The sequence below is a fragment of the Dreissena polymorpha genome, chromosome 9, assembly GCF_020536995.1.
Source record: "Dreissena polymorpha isolate Duluth1 chromosome 9, UMN_Dpol_1.0, whole genome shotgun sequence".
NCBI classification, from domain to species: domain Eukaryota; kingdom Metazoa; phylum Mollusca; class Bivalvia; order Myida; family Dreissenidae; genus Dreissena; species Dreissena polymorpha.
In genome coordinates, this window is record NC_068363.1 from 77,725,945 (window position 1) to 77,748,588 (window position 22,644).

The 22,644-nt window shown below is 33.4% G+C and overlaps 1 protein-coding gene across 2 annotated transcripts in view; it reads right to left on the reverse strand.

Annotated features, from left to right (window-relative positions):
* Window positions 1-2,775: 2,775 nt before the first annotated feature.
* Window positions 2,776-22,644, reverse strand: part of LOC127844911 (uncharacterized) — a 128,122-nt gene continuing 108,253 nt past the window's right edge. For both annotated transcript variants that reach the window (XM_052375462.1, XM_052375463.1), the window contains exons 2-4: window positions 21,053-22,108; window positions 17,085-18,962; window positions 2,776-5,368 (exon numbers count right to left, since the gene is read on the reverse strand). In XM_052375462.1, the coding sequence (XP_052231422.1) occupies window positions 4,302-5,368; window positions 17,085-18,962; window positions 21,053-22,079 (3,972 nt within the window). In that variant the 5' untranslated portion in view covers window positions 22,080-22,108 and the 3' untranslated portion in view covers window positions 2,776-4,301. The remainder of the gene's footprint in view (window positions 5,369-17,084; window positions 18,963-21,052; window positions 22,109-22,644) is intronic.

Below are 22,644 nucleotides of genomic sequence, written 5' to 3' on the forward strand. Positions count from 1 at the left end.
TGAAATAAAACAATGCACAATGGTGTTAATATGCATACATCAAAAGGTCCTATTGTGTATTATGCTTTCACAAATATAATATTCAATCATGTTATGTTTTTTGTGAATGCATCTATAACTATGCATCTGCTTTTATTATTTTTTCTTCATTAATTAAAAAAAATTGAAAATACATATTTTTATCTATAATACGGCAACAATAAAGTACATAATTATTACCCTGCTATGCAGCTGCACCGTCCAACAAAAACTTTATCAAATGCCCTATGTTTTCCATTTTCTTTTATATAATCTGAAATTTGTATTATCGAAAACTTAGGAATTCTATTCATTTGTTTAGTCCAATTAAAAGATTGTGTGCTTGTGGTCATTTGTTACTCTTGATTGTATGTGTGAAGACTCTATTCTATAAACAGGTACTTGACCTGCAGATGGTAAACTCTTCACGCATGTGTGATTATGTTGTGTTAAGTGATAATTTATTACCGTTGCTGATAAGTATGGGCAATTGTTGATAATTCCTCTTAAATCCATTTAACAGTTGTCAACCACTAGCTATGTAGTGTATTGGAGAGATGCTTCTCTCATGTTTACCTGTTTCGCTGGCGCGGGAACATTGTCGATACAGAGTAAACGAGTAGGTTATGTTGTCATTGAACATGACGATTTCTCGCCGAGGTTGCGATGGAACATGGGCGTCGTTCAAGAGCTGATCCTGTGCAATGATGGACTCTCGCGTGCAGCGCACGTGAAAACCGGAAATGTACTGTTGGCACGACCCAGAGTTAAACTATATTCAATAGAACTGTATGTGGTTGACACTCAGTAGCAGTGATAAACATAATAGACTTTACAAGCGAATGTTATAACTATTTGAGTGCGCGGACATTGCTTGACATTTTCCTTGAACATGATAGTGTTGCATTTATTGTCATGATAAGATAACTCCTCTTAAATCCATTTAACAGTTGTCAACCACTAGTTATGTAGTGTATTGGAGAGATGCTTCTCTCATGTTTACCTGTTTCGCTGGCGCGGGAACATTGTCGATACAGAGTAAACGAGTAGGTTATGTTGTCATTGAACATGACGATTTCTCGCCGAGGTTGCGATGGAACATGGGCGTCGTTCAAGAGCTGATCCTGGGCAATGATGGACTCTCGCGTGCAGCGCACGTGAAAACCGGAAATGGACTGTTGGCACGACCCAGAGTTAAACTAAATTCAATAGAACTGTATGTGGTTGACACTCAGTAGCAGTGATAAACATAATAGACTTTACAAGCGAATGTTATAACTATTTGAGTGCGCGGACATTGCTTGACATTTTCCTTGAACATGATAGTGTTGCATTTATTGTCATGATATATTATTTTGTCGGCGGGAGAATGTTAGGATTTGGGCGCGTCGTCGCATTACATCGCCGCAAACGTTCACGTTTTATTTGACGTCATATTTTAATACTTATTAGTATACGTTACTTTTTGAAAGTCCGATAAACGTACGAACCTACACGACGCGTAGTTATCTATTACGATCGCACACACAAAATGGCTAACGTTTTTCATAAAGATGTGTTGCGTGTTCAGTTTACTTAATATTTGTGTCATACAATATACCATTGCATACATATTATCTTAATTTACTAAGTAGCACGTGTTCCATTAAAAAGAATCTTGATTAACTAAGTAGCACATGTTCCATTAAAAGGACTCGTTTTGTGATTATCTTCTGGACTTATGGGCCCATCTTCCCCAAGGACAACTCGTATAAATTGCAATGAACATTTACTTTAAAAGACGCACATTTGCAGGTGGAAGTTATATCCTTAGATTCTTTTCTTGAACTCATCTCCTTTGAAAACTTGACGGTAAGTTACACTTTCAATTATTATGCATTTACGAATTTCTTTATATTATATGTTTGTGTCAAAGGTGTTTTTCTATTCTCATTTTTATGCGTATAAAAGTGCATAATTGATTGCATTTTTTACTTTTGAAAATCGTCTCTTCTTCAGTTCGTTTCCCCTTTAATGCGCGGTATATTATCTGTTTTTACTGACATCATGCTCTGTTCATAATAGTGTTGTGCATGTTTTTATATTCGGTACCATTAGATAGGTCAATCCGCTCCAATTAAAATGTTAATACAATTTAAGACATAAAATTCACAGCTAGGGACCCTTATATTTACATTCACTATAGTCCTCTGTCTGTTTGTCCTTTATATTATGAACCATGTGATAATATATGCAGTTTTAATGTGTTGGTTGTTTTCCGTGTCGTATCGCACTTGTATTGTTAATGTGATGATACTTTTCTTTCTTTTTTTAAAGGCGCACATGTTTCCTTTTTCATAAATATTAGTTTGAGTAGACCAAGGTTATCTTCCACATCAAGGTTATCATCATCAGTAGCAACAACAGCAACAGCAGCATATGCAAGCATCATTAACACATGGTTTACCCATACAACATACTCGTTATCAATTGTAGAAGCATTATTGGTACCAACGTCAACGACAACATAGCCTACCTTTTTAACTTAATTTAATAACCAGTAGTCTATTACACTTAATTTAAAACAGAACAAGCACGCACACTCATCAAGCAATCCGAAACAACCGATATTCGTTATTTAATACAAATATACATACACGTATATTAAACATGATAATTGGATAACAAACAAATATAACGTTGAAACTGAAAAGAATTTCAAATTATTAAACTTCTTTTCTAATTACATCTTAAAACGTTATTTCTTTTTTACGGTATTGTTCTTGCCAACGACCAAAATTATAAGCACTTGGTACAAAATCATATAATACATAATAATATATGATACATTTTAAAACATGAAGCGGTTTGAAATTTCAAGACAAGAAGAAAACCAACACATTGATATGATGCAATATTTACACGTGTATTCAAATGCTTTGAAAATTGTTTGAAGCATGTGCAGGTAAATGCACATGCTTAAAAACAAGTTTGTACAACTGTATCAAAATATTCCTAATTGTACAATGCATTTTAACAGAGAAGTTCACTAAATTGAAACATCTAGAATAACATTAACACAAAATATCAACGTTATGTAATTATAAAGTTTTTTTGGATTTTGGTATGCCACTTGATGTGTCGCAACAAATAACAGCGCGTTATACTATTCCTCGATTTGAATGTTCACCTCATGGCAGAAGTAATTTCTTTTTAGCGTTATTAACGTCATTTAGTTGATTTAAATAGTCAACAAAAAAGCTCCGACGAATAGATTTGTTTAAAGATGGGTGGAAACTAAACATATTTAATTGTTAAAGAATGTAATCACTGCGGGGAATCACGTGATTACAAAAGTACATCGTACGCACAAAATGGCGAAAAAGCTCTCGCTTAATGAGAAAGTCGCACACTTTTTCGAGCGTGACTTGTATTCAATTTCATAAATTTAATTTAATAAAATTAAACACTATGTAAACATGTAAAATAACACAGGATTGTGTGTTTTCTGATCATAGAACGGAACGTCATTTGGACGAAAAATCGCTTGGCTGATCACATATGTTATAATAATTTTATTATGATAAACATCGCATTACAAGTACAAACAGAAGCAGTTCAGATGATGTACTCAAAACCGTTCATACGATGTACGCAAACAACAAACGTTCAGACGATGCACTATTTTCCAAATTCTTCGCCACATATCTAAAAAAGCTTAAACAACGCGCAAAACCTTGTACGAAATATTCTAAGCATGTTATAAAGCAAAAAATATTGTATTTATTTCGTCGTCTTGAATAGCAAACACGTCCAAAAAAAGTATGTTCAGACGATGTACAATTTTCATTGTTTATTGTTCCTGAATGTTTGAGAAAACTACAGAAATCTAAGACAAAACGACAATTACCAGAGTACATAAGGCGACTAAGCGGGTACTCTGCGCATAGTTATCATTTATTTGATATTATAAAATATGAGAATACCTTGATTTTCGTTATTAAGAGAGTTTTTTCCGTTATTTTGTGCGTACGATGTACGTTTGTGATCACGTGATTCCCCAAGTGGTAATGACAAATTAGACTTAAATCGTTTTGAAATCGAAATATTCTTCGTTTCTATATCTTCTTGTCAAATACTTTTTTTTGAAATTTAATAACACACTTTTAGCATAATGTTATTGCTTATTTTTATGTATAGAATAAAAAAACAGCATCCTTTTACCCATAATATCAAACAAGTACCACACACACTTTAAGACATTAAAATCATTGCTCGTAATATTAAATAAAACATACAATTATTTACGAAGAATGAAGATGAGTTGGTTCTATCTTAAGTCGTATTGAAATTTTATTTATTTTGCCTGTTTTCATGCGTTTAGCGAATTTTTCATAAGCATCATCTTTATCGATAAAGTCATCGTAAGCAGCGTCATCACAACAAACCATATCACGTACAGTCATGTCAAAGACATCATTATCATCATCATTATCATCACCCTCATCATAATTGTCTTCATCATCATCATCATCATCATCATCGTCGTCAATATAAGCATCAACCTCATCACTATCAATATCATCATCATCCAACTCATTTTCAGAATTAGAATCAGAATCAATGCAATAATACGAATCGGATTTTCGTGTCCATTCATAAATTCGGAATCGTTTAACTTCGACATTCTTCCTTGCCTCCAATTCTTGTTTTATTGGAATGTATTCTTGTAGAGGAATTCGTTCTGGGTGATGAGAACTAGAAACACAACCAAATTCTAGCTTAATCTCAATCGTATGAGTGCATGTAGATATTGTGTCCACAAGGTCGCGTAGTTTTGAGGGAAACAATGTCACACAGTACAAATTAACATATTTCAGTGATTGAGGTAGTTGTAAGGCGATGTATGTATACGAATAAAGTATGAGGGTTTCTAACTGTGTGAGCGATGATAGAGACCGAGACAATGACTCTGCATGATTAACTTCCTCCAAACCAAGCAGACTCAGACTCTTGATATCCTGGCCATGGATGGCCTTCAAAAGACCATCGGGAATGTCGCCCGTCTGGAGACTCATTGCTACTGTTTTGTTATCATCAGTCGTCACGCAAATTTCTTCATAAGGTGTGCTGACTGCACTTTTTTCAACCGAGGTAATGTGACAACCGCTCAGCTTACATTCAACCTTATGATCAAGTGTAAGCAGCATACTGAGCAGACTGCGTAGCCAGGTAGAGGAACATGTGACCCAGTCCAATTCAATGTGTTCGATATAAGACAGCACCGTAGGAGAGTTTACGCACTTGTTTTGATCGGCACTGTTGAGAACAATCCAGACCGGAAGATTCGATGATGCCGAACTGACAGAATCTGAAATTGATTTTATAAAAAACAATTAAAATCACGAAAAACACGAATCCGAGACGCTGTTACATGCATATTTGTATAGATGTTTAAAATCAAATTATCATTCGCAAAGCATGTGTCGTAGGTCAAATAACCAAACAGTTTGCATTATTATGTCAGTTATGAAAACAGATTATTTAAACAAATTTAACTTATATTAACAAAATATATATATATATATATATATATATATATATATATATATATATATATATATATATATATATATATATATATATATATATATATATATATATATATGTGTCATAGGCTACAGAAATCAGTACAAACGAGGAAAAATCTCATTTTCGTTTTTTGCCATTTTGTAAAAGATGAATGCAAGCATAAGTCAAATCCAAAATTTTAGGTTTCTATCTATAATAGTTTTTGAGATATTGAGTTTTGAACACATGCACCCTTTATACGATCTTATAGCTAAATAGTGGTTTTCTATATCAATTGACATTGACAACAAACTCTTTTTTAAATATAGTATACATGTATTTACCATATAGCATTCACACATAGATTCAATGCATTAGCTACACTGACCATGATTTCTACATTTTATGTGCGAACAAAAGCAATCATTTGAATACAGCGGTTGCTATGGTAACGAATTTACATAAAATACATTAATTTCATTAAAATAGTTAAATATCAGGAAAAAAACTAAATATTTACGTTTTTGTCAAATATATGATAAAACTGATTATAGTCAATGATCTTTAGTTCAACATGGTGTTTATATAATACATAGTAACACAAAGAATCTAAGAAAATAGGCTGAGTTAAAGTGCAACATGTCCTTTTTTTAGAAAAGATCCACATATTTTATAGTGTATTGATTTCAGTCCATTTAAGACTTTGCACAACGTAAACATCGTATATGTAATTTAAAAGTGCCATACATATATGCTGGTAAAAATGTTAATGTACAGACATTTTGCTGATGGTAACCATGGTTACCATGGCAACAAATAGATAAAATATCAATTTTTACTGTTTTGAACAGCAAAAACACCTAATTTTATTAGTAAATCTTTTCCCATACATATCAAACATGAAAAAGAACAACATTATTTGACCAAACAATTTAACTACAATTTGTTTACGAAACCCACATAGTAAAACAGCCATAAATAAACACAAATAATAACAACATGTACTTCTAATTCAGAACAATTAAAGATGAACATGTAATATTTTTAAGGCATTAAAAGATATCTTCTATAAATCAGTTAAAATAAACATAATTCCATTTTCATATAAATAGAATTAATTCCATCAACAAATAAGTAAATGCCAAAATAATGTATCCATAACAACCAACATTCTTATTTTACATGTAAATGGGTTTCGCAATCATGGGTATGAGATGAGCTTCTACAAAACGTATATATTACCACCTGTCATAATAAATGAACACACATGGACAGTGGTTTATTTATATGGCTAAATGTTTTGACAATTTTTTATAAAACATGTTTCAAGACATGACATTTTACATTAATAGGATCACATCATAAGTTTCAATTTAGAAAATACCATGCCACAGGCCAATTTAATATTAACATTTTCACACTAGTAATTGTTGCTGAAAAGTTCACAAACGAACAGATTATATGGTAAACAATAACATATAACTTGGTAATCAAAACAAATAATCTAAGGCTATTTGACAAACAGGATCGTACAATTTTCAACCTTAAAACAAACAAAGATATGACAGGGCACATGTTTTTTGCAACTTCTGAGTTTCACAGACAGTTTTTGTTTTTTTACTTCGGCTTGGGACAGATAGCTTGTCTACTGAGGTCTGATTAAAAAAACTGCCCTATTCCTCATAAAGGTACCATTGTCAGGCGCTACTGAGTCAAGGTCCTTTAATTCAGGCTGGGCAAGATTGGCTAGACATTGATGGTAAGAGGTCAGCACTCTTTAAAGTTTAACAAACAGTGAGTTTCAACTGTAGATTTTGCACTTGTTTTACAAAATACAAAGCCTGGTTTACCAGCATCAATGAGGAAATGTTAGTACTTTCAAATGTTCTTCAAGGGTATGAACAACTGGGCAAGAAAAGTTGTCCAATCGTATAGGTGCACAGGCTTCTCCAAATCACCAATCATGTGCGGCACATTAAGTCCAGACCTTGAGGAGGGGGATACAGTCTCAGCAACAGCTTCGATGGTCTCTGCATCACAAAGTCTGGAAAAGTGTGAGGCATGAACATTGGTTAAATATTGCAGAGCTTTATTTCCTTCTTAGAGAATGGCAGTTTTTCAAACATTTGATAAGCTTGTGACCCAAATGTTCACAATTTAACAAAACTATTTTTTCACAATTTAGAACAGTTCGCAGCTCATTTTTTCACAAAATGAGGGCCCAAAGGCCACTTCACAAAGATTTGAAAAAGTCCATGTATTAAAAACATTTCTTATGAATACCGGAAGAAATAGTTTTGCCAGTGCTCATTGCAATATGTATACTAACATTATCAGATGGTAAATCATTATCTACTGATGAATATACCTACACTTTGACTACCATAATCCAAAATGCCAATCAGGCTAGAACTTTATGTGGCCGCAGTCACCATCATCGAGTATCTCATTCGAGTGTGCAGCCCTAATTGAAAATGGAAAGAATATTAACATATCATTTTCACAATCTGTAAAAAACTAATAAAACTTTAACACAAATATTATGTCTATTCTAAGCCCTTCTTATTTGTTAACCAAACAAAAAGCATTCCCAGACATTTTTAATATCAAATATTCCATTGATTAATATGAAATCTATTTTAAGCAAACACCAAAGACTTCACATTTTTTCGCAGTCTTGAAGTAGTTTGGTCCAACCTAAGATATATTTAAGTTTTTAAAACAATTGTCAAGATTGAAAAGATAAATATCTTTCACTTAACTTCATAGCAATATAACAAAATAATGCAACAATAATAATCATCATTAATAATAATCATAATAATAAAGTGTCTTTAGGAGTTTTGTAAAGTCTTAGCGTTATCAAGTGGGCTTTTATTACTAAATCCAATTCATCACGAGTGAGTTCATGGCAGTATTGTCTAAATTAGATTGCGTGTTGAAAGTCAATGACATCGCTGCACGTTTTGTTATGAAATGAATAACAGCCACACGTAAGGGTTTGGAATTTGTTTTGCTTTTCTTGTTCCTTTAATTGTTTAAATCAAACAAGGAATTCTCAATAGGGACAGACACTCCATCTGTCTCATTTAGCGCTGAATCCTGATAATTCTGTTTCTGAACAGTTTGACAAATAGTTAATGATTTCATCAGAATCTGAAGAGGGCACATTTCCATTTTAATAGTTCTAATACATGGCTTGTAATATTATCATGTATAATGCTTGATGGTCTGTTTTGAAAATATTAATGTCAAGTTGTCAACAAAATTCAAATCTTCAATACAAAATATCATCCTGGCCCTGTGAGATTTCATATGGGATCGTGCTTGCTGAACTTTCTTGTGACATATTTACAATTTAAATAAGTGCGCCATTACATTTTGTAACCAACAACAAAGTTTTCGTAGCGGAGTATTTTACTTCCGGGTTAACAGTTTCATTTTCAATGTTCTCTAAATAGGACCATTGTTTACCAAAATTAATGATTGTCAAGTTTATTAAAATATCTTACCTGATTTTAACTACGATCCATCAATTGAAGAAATTGTTGTCAGGATTGATTGACAATTTATTCCAAAGGAACTCGCAAACAAACGGTGAACGATGTCAATGCGTAGGCTAATTACGACACGCCATTTTTAGTAGAGGCAATCTCCACGCAAAGTTGTCGTTCCTTACTCTCACATACAACTTTGCGAAAGGCTCAGCACGCCATTTTGTCTATAAAAAAGCTAAAACCGAACAAACGCATTCAATGTATATTTGATTGCATATTTAAGATCGCATGCATTAAATTAAGAAAAATGACTTTTAAACGTACGATAAATCGTGCAAAAACTTGCGAGTTTTAATGCAACTCTTTGGAACTATTTTATTGCCCATTTACGCAGATGGAATCATTCCACGCACTTTACAAATGTAAACAATTGAACATAATGTTTATTGAGTGACGTTAGGAATTGCTTCGACGTGTGTATGTATGTTGGTTTCTTAACATCAAAAAACCATATCAATTTTATAATAATGAATTAAGACTGATATAAGATATCATGGTATGAGATGGTTTTCTTTAATGCAGTGAATGCAATTTAACCGTCGTGCAAGAGATTGTTAGTATACTGTAGCCTCAATGATGAACGCTTGGTATGATCATGACATGAATGAGACGCTTTCATAACAATAGTCCGTTCTGAGCCCAACACAGAGGTGAATGTAATGTAACCGTCGTGCAAGAGATTGTAGTAGAAGTCGCTCAACAAAGCAACGGTTACTTCCAACCAAATACAAAATTATAAGTGAACATTGTCGATCAGAGCTCGGGGGCATTTCATTCTTCGAAAAAATGCATATATCTCAAGTTTTAATAGATTTTTCATAATATAATTATAACTTTATTTCCATTTTATTACGCCGCGCTTCAATCACGCGTAGCTTAAAATAACGTCGACCGCGTTTGTACTGATTTCTGCTGACGACGTCACACACACACACACACATATATATATATATATATATATATATATATATATATATATATATATATGAACACTTATGGGACCAACAATTCAAATTATATTACCACCTCACACCGGTTATCGCCCCAAAAGGAAGGTTGTAAAGTTTGTAAAGGTTGTATTGTTATTAAGAAATGGGAATCATTGAACATAACTACTCAGTTATTTTTCACAAGAGGCCAACATTCCGTACAGAGCTCAGCTGGGAACCTAAATAGTATACTGATATGAAAATGTATGGAAGGGTTCATGGGCCAATAAATGCATGCTGTCTAGCAACTGTGTGTGTTATTTGCTTGCATATGCGTTATGCTGCATTACTACTGCATTTTGTGTTTTCATATGCTCTTGAAATAATTCATCGTATCTAGCGACTGTAGCGAGTGATATTCGACCTTGGGGGTATTTCTTGCATGGTAATGCTAAATTAGATTATAGGAAACAAAATATAGGTTATTTTTCTAGCGTGAATCACTTTTTGTGACAGAAATCTCGATCGTTTCCATGATGCAAATTACTTTTGTTAAAACAATCGATTTTGGCGTCTGAGCAGGTTTTTACGTTCAACACAGTTATTAGTTTGTTATTAAATAATATCCCGTATTTTCAAATTACAAAACATGTTCGTGAATGATTTACAAGTAAATACTTACGATTGTAACTTTACGGGTCTTTATTATCAATGTTTATGCATTACGATGGATCAAAGCTTTAGTTCTACCAACATGTTTAAAATAAAACGGCAGAAAATGACATAAATACGTCATTGAGGTGTATAGTAAATATTAACCTTTTTTGTAAGGGGAAATGTTACTGATGGAGAATCAAAATGATGCCGAGCTGATATCTTGAGGAATGGGGCTAATAAATTTATTTTAATGTATGTTGTCATATAATCGTGATTTAATCCATATTTGAATATTGTAAGCCTAAAGTAGAATGATGTTATGATGGTAAATGTTTTGGAAGTGAATTAATTGAAATCAAATTCCAGATTATACGCAAAATGGCTGCCAATACGGTCGCTTTTGTTAATAATCACAGTTAAAATTATTTTCCACTTTAATTCATAGGAATTTCTTGCCAAATAAACTTTAATAATTGTCTTTATGAATGACATTTTTACAGATCATTCAATATTATCCAATAAAATTCATTAAATGTATTATTTTTACCAATACATAAGAAGATTTTTAGACAATAAAGCTTAGAAACCGTAATTCACATACAAAGGTACTGCATAAGGTTCGAACATCATGTGCCTATATCCGTTAAGCTCAAATTATGTACACATACTCAACAAATATATAATTTGTTATTCTTAATTTTAAAATATGTATGAATGTTTCTTTTGCTCATTCATCAGCTGCAGTGCCAAAAGTATGTAAAACAACATGCAGTTGAAACCCGTAGGCTCGAAATCGTTTGGCTCGAATTTCCGGTTTGCCCGAACTCTCATCAAAGCACCGATTTTTTTATTGCTATATATTCATATACAAATGTGTAGGATGGCTCGAATTCGCGAGGCTCGAATTATCGGATGGCACGAACTGTTTTCACAGTCCCGGTGACAATTTTCACACGTTTTTTGTTCGGATGGCTCGAACTCGCTTCTGGTCGCATAAAGTGTAAATCAATTAGGACCGCGTGTTTTAAGGCACTCTATAATTGATTTTTTACACCAGTTGCAAACATGTAATCGACTTCATCGTTAATTTATTTGAGTAAAAGATGACATTTTGTATTAATATAATCAGAAATTATCTCGATGAGTGCGAAAAGCACGTTCAAATTCAATTGGATGTAATAGAAAGCTTTGTTTCACGACGACAGCTAAGGAACGCAACACAGACTGACATAATGTTATTCTTAAAAAAATATAAATAAATAAATGTAGCACTATCTCATATGTAAATGATCTTTATATAGTGCCGATATATTTTTTGTTTCTTAGCGCTCTTTGTTACCAGAAAATCTGCTACGTTAAAACGTGCTGATATAATTTAATATATGAATTTTGTTTGATTGTAATTGTTACTGTTTTAAAATATATATAAACAAATGTCTTAAGTATATATTTGGTTCTTATTAATTTAAAAGCAGAAAGTAGTAAAAAGTAGTACTGAGTTTAAAAAATATGGTGAATATGTGTACTCTTCAATTGGAGGTGAAAATGAACTGCGGACTTGTTCGTAAACAAAAGTGTATTAGAAAATGAATGGCTCGAATTCCGGATTGCTCGAACTTTTGTTGCCGTTGCCAACAAGGTCGAGCCATCGGGTTTCGCCTGCAATATACTATTATTGTGCGTATACATTTCAAAGTTAGTTATCATGGGTGCATGTTATTGTCTGTATAATCACCATTTACAGCAGTGAAATACATGTCTTTTTAAGAAAAAAATATCATTTATTTTGCGAACAGTATGTTGGGACCTTTTGATTTGTTTTATATCTGACATTTTGCTGTTGAAATGCATACTATACGACATAACAATTAGCGAGATTATACAACACTCACCAGAATAACATATGGCCATGCCGATAGAGTATGAAATTTTGACATTGAGCGATTTCAAAGACCGAAGAAACCACAGATGCCTATAGAGTATGAAATTGACATTGAGCGATTTCAAAGACCGGAGAAACCATAGATGCCAATAGAAATGGCGCACAAACAGTTTTTTCCACTGCAACTTCTAGCCAAAGTGGTTGTGTCCGCGAATCATGCGAAGCAATTTGACTTTTGATGTCTTTAAAAAAACTTATATCAAAGCCATGTTCTGAATACAAGGGATATAATACGCGGTTGTGCCGAATGAAGGGACATACAGTCAGACCAAATAAGAATGTAGATTATTAGCAACGTATACATATGAAACCTGTAGATCCAGATACCAGAATTACATCAAAACAACAGGAAAACGTATTACCACCACAGTGGGGTCAGCACTTCACTGTGTTTACATGTGATCTACACCTATGTTGAGTGGAAGTCGTTATAATCTGAACATTCACAGAGCAGTTTAAGTATTTAATACTGCGTCTCGGCGGTATACACGTCTTGATGAGTTTTGAGGGACAGTGAGAACCAAATAGTGGTTGGAAGAGTAGCTTGAGTCAACATTTACTAGGGTCTCCAAACTCCTAAATTGGACAAAATATCCGCAGAATATACGGGAATTGCGAAAAGTGGCAGAGGAATTGTTGCTCAAGGACTTCACCGAAAATATTGTTAGGTATTTAATGATCTGACTTAAAATGTATCTTAACAGCATATTATCTTCCGATCGTAAATTGTGGGTTGATTGTTTGATTAAGGCAGTATGTCTTGTATTATTGCATGTAAAGAGTTTAATGGAGCAGAAAGTCAAATGGCCGCTTCCCTTGGCATCAGTTAAGCTCTTTTTAACATATTTGTGTGAGGCTGCACACCCAAACAACATGAGATACGGCCGCCTCCATTACACATGGTCAATGGAGAAAACGCCTGAACGCGAACAAGGCCAGTTCTTATGGGTGAGCAAATCATGGGACATATTGCGTGGGTATGGAATACCATATTGAAGGCTGGTTTATTGAAACAACTTTAATGACATGACAATAGCAAGGAGCACATTATTTATTTAATACTTAAACATAAAAAGGTTTGGAGTTTGAGGCTGTATATTTGCAACAGGATGGGAGAAGAGAGAAATAAGCAGTGCCAATTTAGTAGACGCTGATGAACAGAAAAAGGACGAAAAGCTGAGGAGGATTAATGCAGATTGTAAGGATAACGCAAGTTTACAAAAACAGTTATAAGCATGTTTTGAGCGATTGGATCCAAGTATAGTGAACATTGTGACTTAACAGCATGCTATTGAAAACCTGACACCGAGGGTAGGGAAGTCGGGTAAGTCTTTACCTTCGCTAGCAAGCTTGCGCCATCCACGGAAGCATTATATGAAAATATTAAACGTGCTCAGATTCAGTGTTGTAAATGGCAACACGCATCAGATACAGGCCGCCAATCTGAATCCATGTGATTATGGTTGGCGAAAGGAAAATGCGCCAACCATCATTTAACAAATTACAATTTCATTAAATTTTGCTGTGAAAAAATGGGTATACACGCGATATCCCATGTACAAACTTCGGTTCACATGCGCTTGTCAAAATGTTTAGGTTGACATCATACAATGTAACAAAGAGCAGACAAACATGTCCGTTATATAACTCACTTTGTAAGGAAAGATGGAGAATAATCGTGTATTGCGTTATGTTATGGTTTGTATGCAAGATAAACATGGGATCTGAACAAATATTTACATAAGAACACCACTCTTTGCAAGATAACAAACAACAACATGAGCTAAACTAGTATACATACTACTCCATACCATGGTGTTTGAAAAATGTTACCTTATCTTTAGCTTGGTAAAATTGGTTGAAGTATACGTATAATGGTGTTTCAATTAATATAATGTGTTTTATGAAATTTATTTCTCTGTTTATAACACAAATCATACCTTTGACGAGGTTGCTGTTACTGTACACAATGATAATGTTACGTTTCTCCAATGGTAATGATTAGGTCGATATCTTCTTGTTAAACTATACTCTGCAAATGTGTTACTGAAATTTATTTTATCGAACACCTATTACACACTTAATCGGAACTAAATTGTCTCATATGCATTATTCTTATGAGAACATGTTGATACGATCTTGGCTTAAGGAGCAATTTTTGAGCAGCCATTTTGATTCTGGCAGCCATTTTTTTACCTTTTTATAGAACACACTTGCACTTTTGTATTCATATTTAACTTGTAAAACAATAACAAAATGACATGTTAATAAATAAAAAAATTCATATCTATATGCTAAAACCAATTAAGACTGAACAGTGGATACCTTCTTGAAATATTTCTTAAAACACTTAAAGTTACCAACCAGGCATCATTTAGATTTTTGCTCAGTTAAATGTCTCATAACAAAAAAACTTTTACATTTACTATACACCTTAATGTTGGGTGAAGTGGAAAATGGTACTTTTTGCCCGGACTGATATGGGAGAATTGAAATCACCTGGATTTGCGCGATGAACGTGTATATTAATATGTAAATACTAGTTTGTTTGAGTGAATATTGACAATTATACATGTGTATATTCCGAAGCTGTATACCAAAATGATTTTGGATAAGTTCAAGTACCTGCCTACTTTAAAGCAAATCGCCAGAACTCTAACAGCTTTTATTTCAGTGTACGCGTTTGCTTGGTCACTCTTTGTTGCACATCGTCGAACCCTTGGTTCTAGATTGTGTATATATTTATCAGCAAAAACAGTCAGCAATAATGATACAAAATACGATTTCGTTTTAGTTAAACTTGTATAATACTAGTCAAAAATTTAACACGCATGAATAACGTTTGCTTAAATACAAATACCGAACATATATAATGCGTGGATATTTGTATATAACAACAAAATAATACAAATACAGAGTGTTTCCTGTAATATTTTGATATGTGTAATATAGTATAACAATAAGATAATATATGAGCTATATGTACGTTCTAATTACTCATAATGCTTTTGTTGAGCTTGATTAAATATGTTAAAAAAGAACTATTAAAAGCAACTACTGGGATATTAAGTTTAATAAATATACGTGTTTATATGATTGAGTAGATTTTGACTGAAAACTTCAATGAATGATAATAAATCTAAAGATGCTTATTTTAAATGTTGGAACAAATGTAAGTTTCTACAAAAGACCATTAGCTAAGTGATCTATCGGTATGTTATACATGCCTCAAACGAACAAACAAACAAACTTATCAAAAATTGAAACCTTTCTAAATTATTCAGCATTATACAATCATCAAAGTGTACCAATTGACTTAATATTCAATGCAGGCATGTTTGTTAAGTTCTTTTACAGTGACGCTATAAAGTATTTTTGTTTTACTTTTGTATTCGTTATTTCCGAAAGATGTTGTAATTTAAAACCAGCACACGTAGATGCCAATCTATGTTTATTTCTCTTAAATTTCCATTATGTTTCTATTATTAAATGACATTGTATCAAATACGAGCCAAGCTGCAATCTAGAAGCACATGATGTCGTGTGTTTTATGTAGGCCACTATACAATGTATATGCACACAGTTTAAACAATTGTCCAAACCTATATATGCACTATATTTAAACTCATAAATTGCTTGAAAGCAGGTTATCAAGTTTTCAATACCTATGCATGAAAAGAAAATTTACCCGTTATCTTTTTCATTTGTGAACATGCCGTATTTTACTCATTTGTAACGTCATTTTACCTGCATTGATGAGTAGAAAAATAGTTATTCTAGTAATTGTCTATAAGTAAAGTCCGATCCAAGCGTCTGTCAAAAGGTATGTTGATGAGTCCATGTACCTTTAGAATTGATTTATAATGGGCCGAGTCACAATGTTTACGCTTCAACCTAAGTTCTGCTTTTGAACATATGTCTGTACTTTCATACATTTAGAGTAATTCATTTTAATGTATCAACAAGATAATTGTGTGTTTATGTTAAAATGCTAGCTACCGGGATTTGCATGCCACTAGAAATAAAGGATACCTTTAAAAACAAAATTAAAAAAACAACAGAATACTTAAGCCGTTTAAAGATTGTTTTCAAATTAATGTTTCTGTGTATAAAACATAAAAAACTGAATTCAGTTTAAGAATAAACATATTATTTGAAACGAGGTCTGGTACTGGATTTTGAGACATGATATAACAAGTGAAAGTAATTGCTCTGGTTACTGTTCAAAATAATAAACGTAACCGTTCTGTGTATGTTTTATATAGGACATTTATATTTACTGCATGGACTATTTTTTTAGGCTTATGTAGTTATAACAAGGAAACAATTTATCAGTTATCAGTGTGGGATCAATACAAAACTTAGAAAGTGCATTGTACCTTATATAAAACTAAAACTCATGTGATACAATGTAAATTATTGTATATTTACCTGTTAGCAATACGCCAGGTCCCTGTAGATGTAATCGTTTCAGCTTGCAGCACGAATTTAAGTCTAACTTAAAATCAGATGAAGGCGCATCGTTTGCAGGTATAGTTCGTCTGTTTACAAAGTTGTTTATGCCATAGCTGGAAACGTGCATCGAAATGACAGTTGCAGTGTTATTTGTCCAAATGCTTTGTAGGTCGATGAAGTTGTCCCGATAGATATCGAAGTGACTAAGTTTGAGAGAAATAGCGTTATGTCCGTTAGCAACAGCTTCTTGGTGTCCTGCCAGTATAATTTCTTGAAACATTCTGTGACTCCGATAGCCATATTCATCGGGTTGATTCAAAGCAACGCGTTCATCCATCATGCTTGATAGCCTTTTCGCAGCAGATGGGCCAAGTCCACACAGGAATATAAACACCTGTGATATTTCGTGATATGCATCCTCGTGACGGTTAACGACATCGATAACGACATCGATAAGATTGGTATTGCGAGCGATATGATAAGCGGCGAGGAATTCCTGCATGCTCAAGTGGATAAACATAAATGATGAAGATAAATACAGTGTAGAAGTATTTCTTTTTGCCGATAAAATTCCAGATTTAAATGCAAAGTCATAATGTTCTTTTATATTAAACCTCTTTAATTCTCTATCACTAAAAACAACTGAATTTTCCTTTTTACTAACAAACAACAAATAAAATGCTAATTCGGCAAGTCGATTAAGGCGTTCGATATTGGGCTGTATATGTTGAGTCCCGGTGAAACACAGAAATGCGGGCTGTTCAAATGTGGATATTTCGGGATTCCCTCTCTTAGAAAGACTCTCCAATAAGAGGACGTAAATTTCACATTTAGAGCCTTTGAGTTCTATTCCTTCTGCAAAAGAACAGACAATTGCAGAGAGCATCATTGGAGATGAGAGTAAATTGTCGAGCTTCCGTTTCCCTATGTAACGCTTAAATGCTGAGTATTTTGTTTCAAGCTCTTCCTTATCTACCAAACGGCTCAGGATGATTCTGCTAAGCTCAAACGGATTTTTTATTCCTTCCAGTTGAAACAATGCATCGATGTCAGAATGCCTAATTTTCCCAACAGCCAGTTTCCAAGGTCGTGTTGTAATTAACAGCACACATTGGCTGTGCAATGCTACCAACTTCGGTATGTTGTGAGGCTCTCCAGGTCCGGTCCACTCATCTAGACCATCCAATAGTACCAAGCAACGTTCAAATTTCATGATCTCATTCACTAGTCTGTAAGCCTTTTCACGGTCTTCCTGTGAGTAGAATATCGAATCTATTATTTGTTCTTTTATCATATTAAAAACGTCCAACTGTTTTACGGAATTTCGCAATGTTATATGGAAAACGAATACATAGTCTTGCAGTAAGCCTAAATCAGCAAACATATGTGAGCTGTTTTCAGATGCACTTGAAATATGCATTTGTTCAGAAGTTTCCAAGGATTGGCTCGACATATACGATTTTTCAGAATCTTCTGAGAATGTGCTTGACTTAGTACGATCGCCTATGCGTAACTCACTTGTTTTAAAATCCGTGTAGTTTGAAGACTCCATTTGACTAGGCGTGTGTTTACACCAGTCCAGAACCAACTTTGCTAAGAATGTGCTTTTTCCAGTACCTGCCTCTCCTTCAAGAAATATTCGTCGGTGCACATTGTCACCTGTTAAAAAAACATCCTTGTACGATTTTACCTGTTTGTCTGCTTTGCTAAAGCCCCCTTTGTCCTTGCACATGAACCACATTTTTGGTGGCATATAAACATCGTGTAATTTTACATCGATATTGTCATTCAATGGAGATATGGCCACGTGATTTAATTTGTCCTTGTACAGCTTCTTCATACCTTCGATCAGTTCTGAAATTAGAACGTAGTAGTAGTAGTAGTAGTAGTAGTAGTAGTAGTAGTAGTAGTAGTAGTAGTAGTAGTAGTAGTAGTAGTAGTAGTAGTAGTAGTAGTAGTAGTAGTAGTAGTACTACAGTGTGCGAAATTCGCACTAGCCCGAAGGGTTTTGGCTAGTGAAAATCCATTCGGGCTAGTGGGAATTTAAACATTTATATAGTCGGGCTAGTAAGAAATTTTACTTTTTATATGTGTATAAGAATTTGGGCTATTACTTTAAAATCTGAATTTCGCACGTAGTAGTAGTATAGTAGTAGTATTACCTAGAATGTCTTACCTTGTGCCCAGATATAATTAGAGCAAACGTTCGGAGCTTTCATAAAGTTTGAGAAAAAACATATGGCCTCTACAGGATTCACATGCTTATTGAATTTCTTTAATTGTGATCCCACACAACCTAGTTTTTAACTCTGCGGAGGTATCACTGGGAAAAAGGTTCTCATCAATAGTTGTGCATATTAAACAATTAATCTTTCATCAAAAGTGTTCACATGCTTTTTGTCAATTCGAAATAGTGACCAAATTTGTGCCCCCATATGACCGAGTTTCGACCTCTGCTGAGAAATCGGGGTTTAAACAAGTTTTGTAAACGTCACAAATTCGTGCAAATATTAATAGTACTTTCCAAACTAATTCCTGGGTCGAATGTGGGTCTTGGAATAACCAATAATATGCCAATTGTTAAATGTGTTGTGCTAAAATGACCATTGATTATTATCCCGGCTTCCGCTTTATAAAAGAACTATAGCTCAAGTCAGTATTAGTTTCCTAAAATAATCTATATTACCTGTATAAGATGTATATCTGGCTTAAGATATGTATTCAATACATTAATCGTTTATAATAGTTACAGTTATGTATTTTTCTAATGCATAACACACAATTACTAATTGTGTGACCTGAACGATTTTTACAATAAAATAAAATTGATTGAATTTGGATTGTTTCTCCATTATTTTCGTTCATAAAAATAACATTTGTCATTGTGGATACTATTGTTCTGTAAACGAGTAACATCTGACATTCATATAATCATATTAACAACATTCAGACATGTTAACTCTTCCTTAAATCATAGTTAAGTCTGACCAATCTCAATACATTTTCTTGCTTATGTAAAAGATTCAAACTTTTGCAAAAGTTCAAACAAACTGAATCATAATAAATGACATGATCTGGACTTCACACTTCAAAGAATGCCACCCCACAACTTAATTTGACATAAGTTTTCAGAGTTTTTGTTTTCAAGTTTTAAATTACCACAGAAAGTACATCGCATAGTTATCGTTCTAACATGTTTCATGCGTGGATGGGAGACCCAATTTGGCCATAATTATGCAAGCTGATAGAAATACAGTACGAGTACCAATATCAAATTATACTTTAAACAGTTGAACACAATAGTGAACAGACGACTTGTAGTTTATACAATTTTCACAGTGTATACCCCTGAGGACTAACATGATGACTGGTCTTTTGTTATTTTCTGTTGTTGTGATAAATTCAAATCGCAAATAACAAACAATGGAGTATATTTATTATGCATGCACACATGTAAACTAAAACCCTAAACGAATTCACTATTTTTTTAAATAACAATATGTATCTAATATGTGGTGTGTTTTGTGCCTGCTTTTACATATGTGAAGTGTTTGTTTTGAAATAAAATCCTAAGTAATATTAAGTGACAATAAATGTTAATCAATATATTGATACAAAGAACAGTTGCCGATAGCTAAAACAATATTTACTAGTATACTTCTTATAGCAGAAAATTACATTCTCAAAATCTTTACTCAAAAAACTCTCACCAGGTTATTGTTAACTATAATATTGATCATACCAATGCCAACATCAAAATACAATAACGGAATATAACGCAAGCACCAAACCCGCATTACAGATATTTAGCAACAAGCGTTTGCGATCGTGTGTTTAATTTAACGGACTTCCTTATGTGTGACTTACAAGATCATGCCTCTCTTTTACAAGTGTATAAATTTTTAACAAGTTCAAATTGTATTTCAAACTATGGATACACTTACCATGGCGTTTTGTAATGTACTCGTCTTGTCTTAGCGCTGTGTTCAAGGCTAATAGATGATCAATTTTTCTACTCAAAGATGCAGTTTGTGACAAAATTTCAACAGTACAATCTTGCTGATTTTCTTTTATATCCATTGCTGTGTCTTCCAATGTATGTCCGGTATTAATTTCAGATGTTTCAATGAGCGCAGCAAGCTTGGCTTCAGACGACTTAATTTTGTTTCTCAGAGATGCAGTTTGTGCCAGAATCTCAATCGCACAATCTTGCTCGTGTTCTTTTATATCAATTACTGTGTCCTCAAATTTATGTCCGATATTAATTTCAGATGTTTCAATGATTGCAGCAAGCTTGGTTTCAGAAGACTTCATTTCGCTTCTCAGAGATGCAGTTTGTGCTAGAATCTCAATCGCACAATCTTGCTCGTGTTCTTTTATATTCATTACAGTTTTCTCCAATTTATGTCCGGTATAAATTACTGATGTTTCAACGAGTGCAGCAAGCTGGGTTTCTGACGACTTCATTTCGCTTCTCAGAGATGCATGTTGTGCCAGAATCTCAATAGCACAATCTTGCTCGTGTTCTGTTATATCCTTTTCTGTGTCCTCCAATTTATGTCCGGTATTAATTTCAGATTTTTCAATGACTGCAGCAAACTTGGTTTCAGATAACTTCATAACGCTACTCAGAGATGCAGTTTGTGACACAATCTCAGTAGCACAATCTTGCTGATCTTCTTGTAATTCTATTTCTGCGCCTTCGATTGATCCCTCGATATTTATTTCAGATTTCTTAATGAGATTAGTTTCAGAAAACTTCACTTCGCTGCTCCGAAAAGAAATGTCCTCATGATAATCTTGTTTTTTGAAATTTTGAAATTTGCGTGTTTTGAAACGCTTTTGGAAAAATGTGTGAGCCATATATGTAAGAATTCCTAATAACGCGCATACGCATAACGGAAATAATAAATTGGTAACACCTTTATCTATGAAATGACACATTTCATTCAATAGTTCTCTTAATTCCATATTTTCAATGCGTGTATCTCAAAGTCCGCCTGAAATGGTCAACATCATAATTATTGTTTCAATATCTATTTCAAGCAATACTTCTTCTAACATTACTACTTTAACTAATACTATGACAACTATTACTAAACTACTAATTTAACCAACTTGAAATTGGTTAAATTTTACTCTAAAGGATTGTTATATTAAAACAACAATAAGAAATAAAAGACTTCTCTTTTTATATCATATATATAGTCGTGGACTATACGTCTATTTTATATTAAATATGCCATGTAAACCATGTAATTTATCAAAGCGGTATTCAATTTAGGCTAGTTTCTTAACAAACCAACTCGCTCTTTAACTAGCCCGATGACGTAATAATAAAGCAAAATAACAATACCATTATTGTATATTATTGTGACTTATGTTTCTTTCATTAGTGTTCTAGAATCATTTAATTGAGTATGTAAATGTTATAGTTCTATTTGGTTAACTACGGCTTAAATCACTCAAGGTACACTACCCTATCGTAAGTGTATATACATGTAACTTAATATAAATGTATCTACGCTATATATTC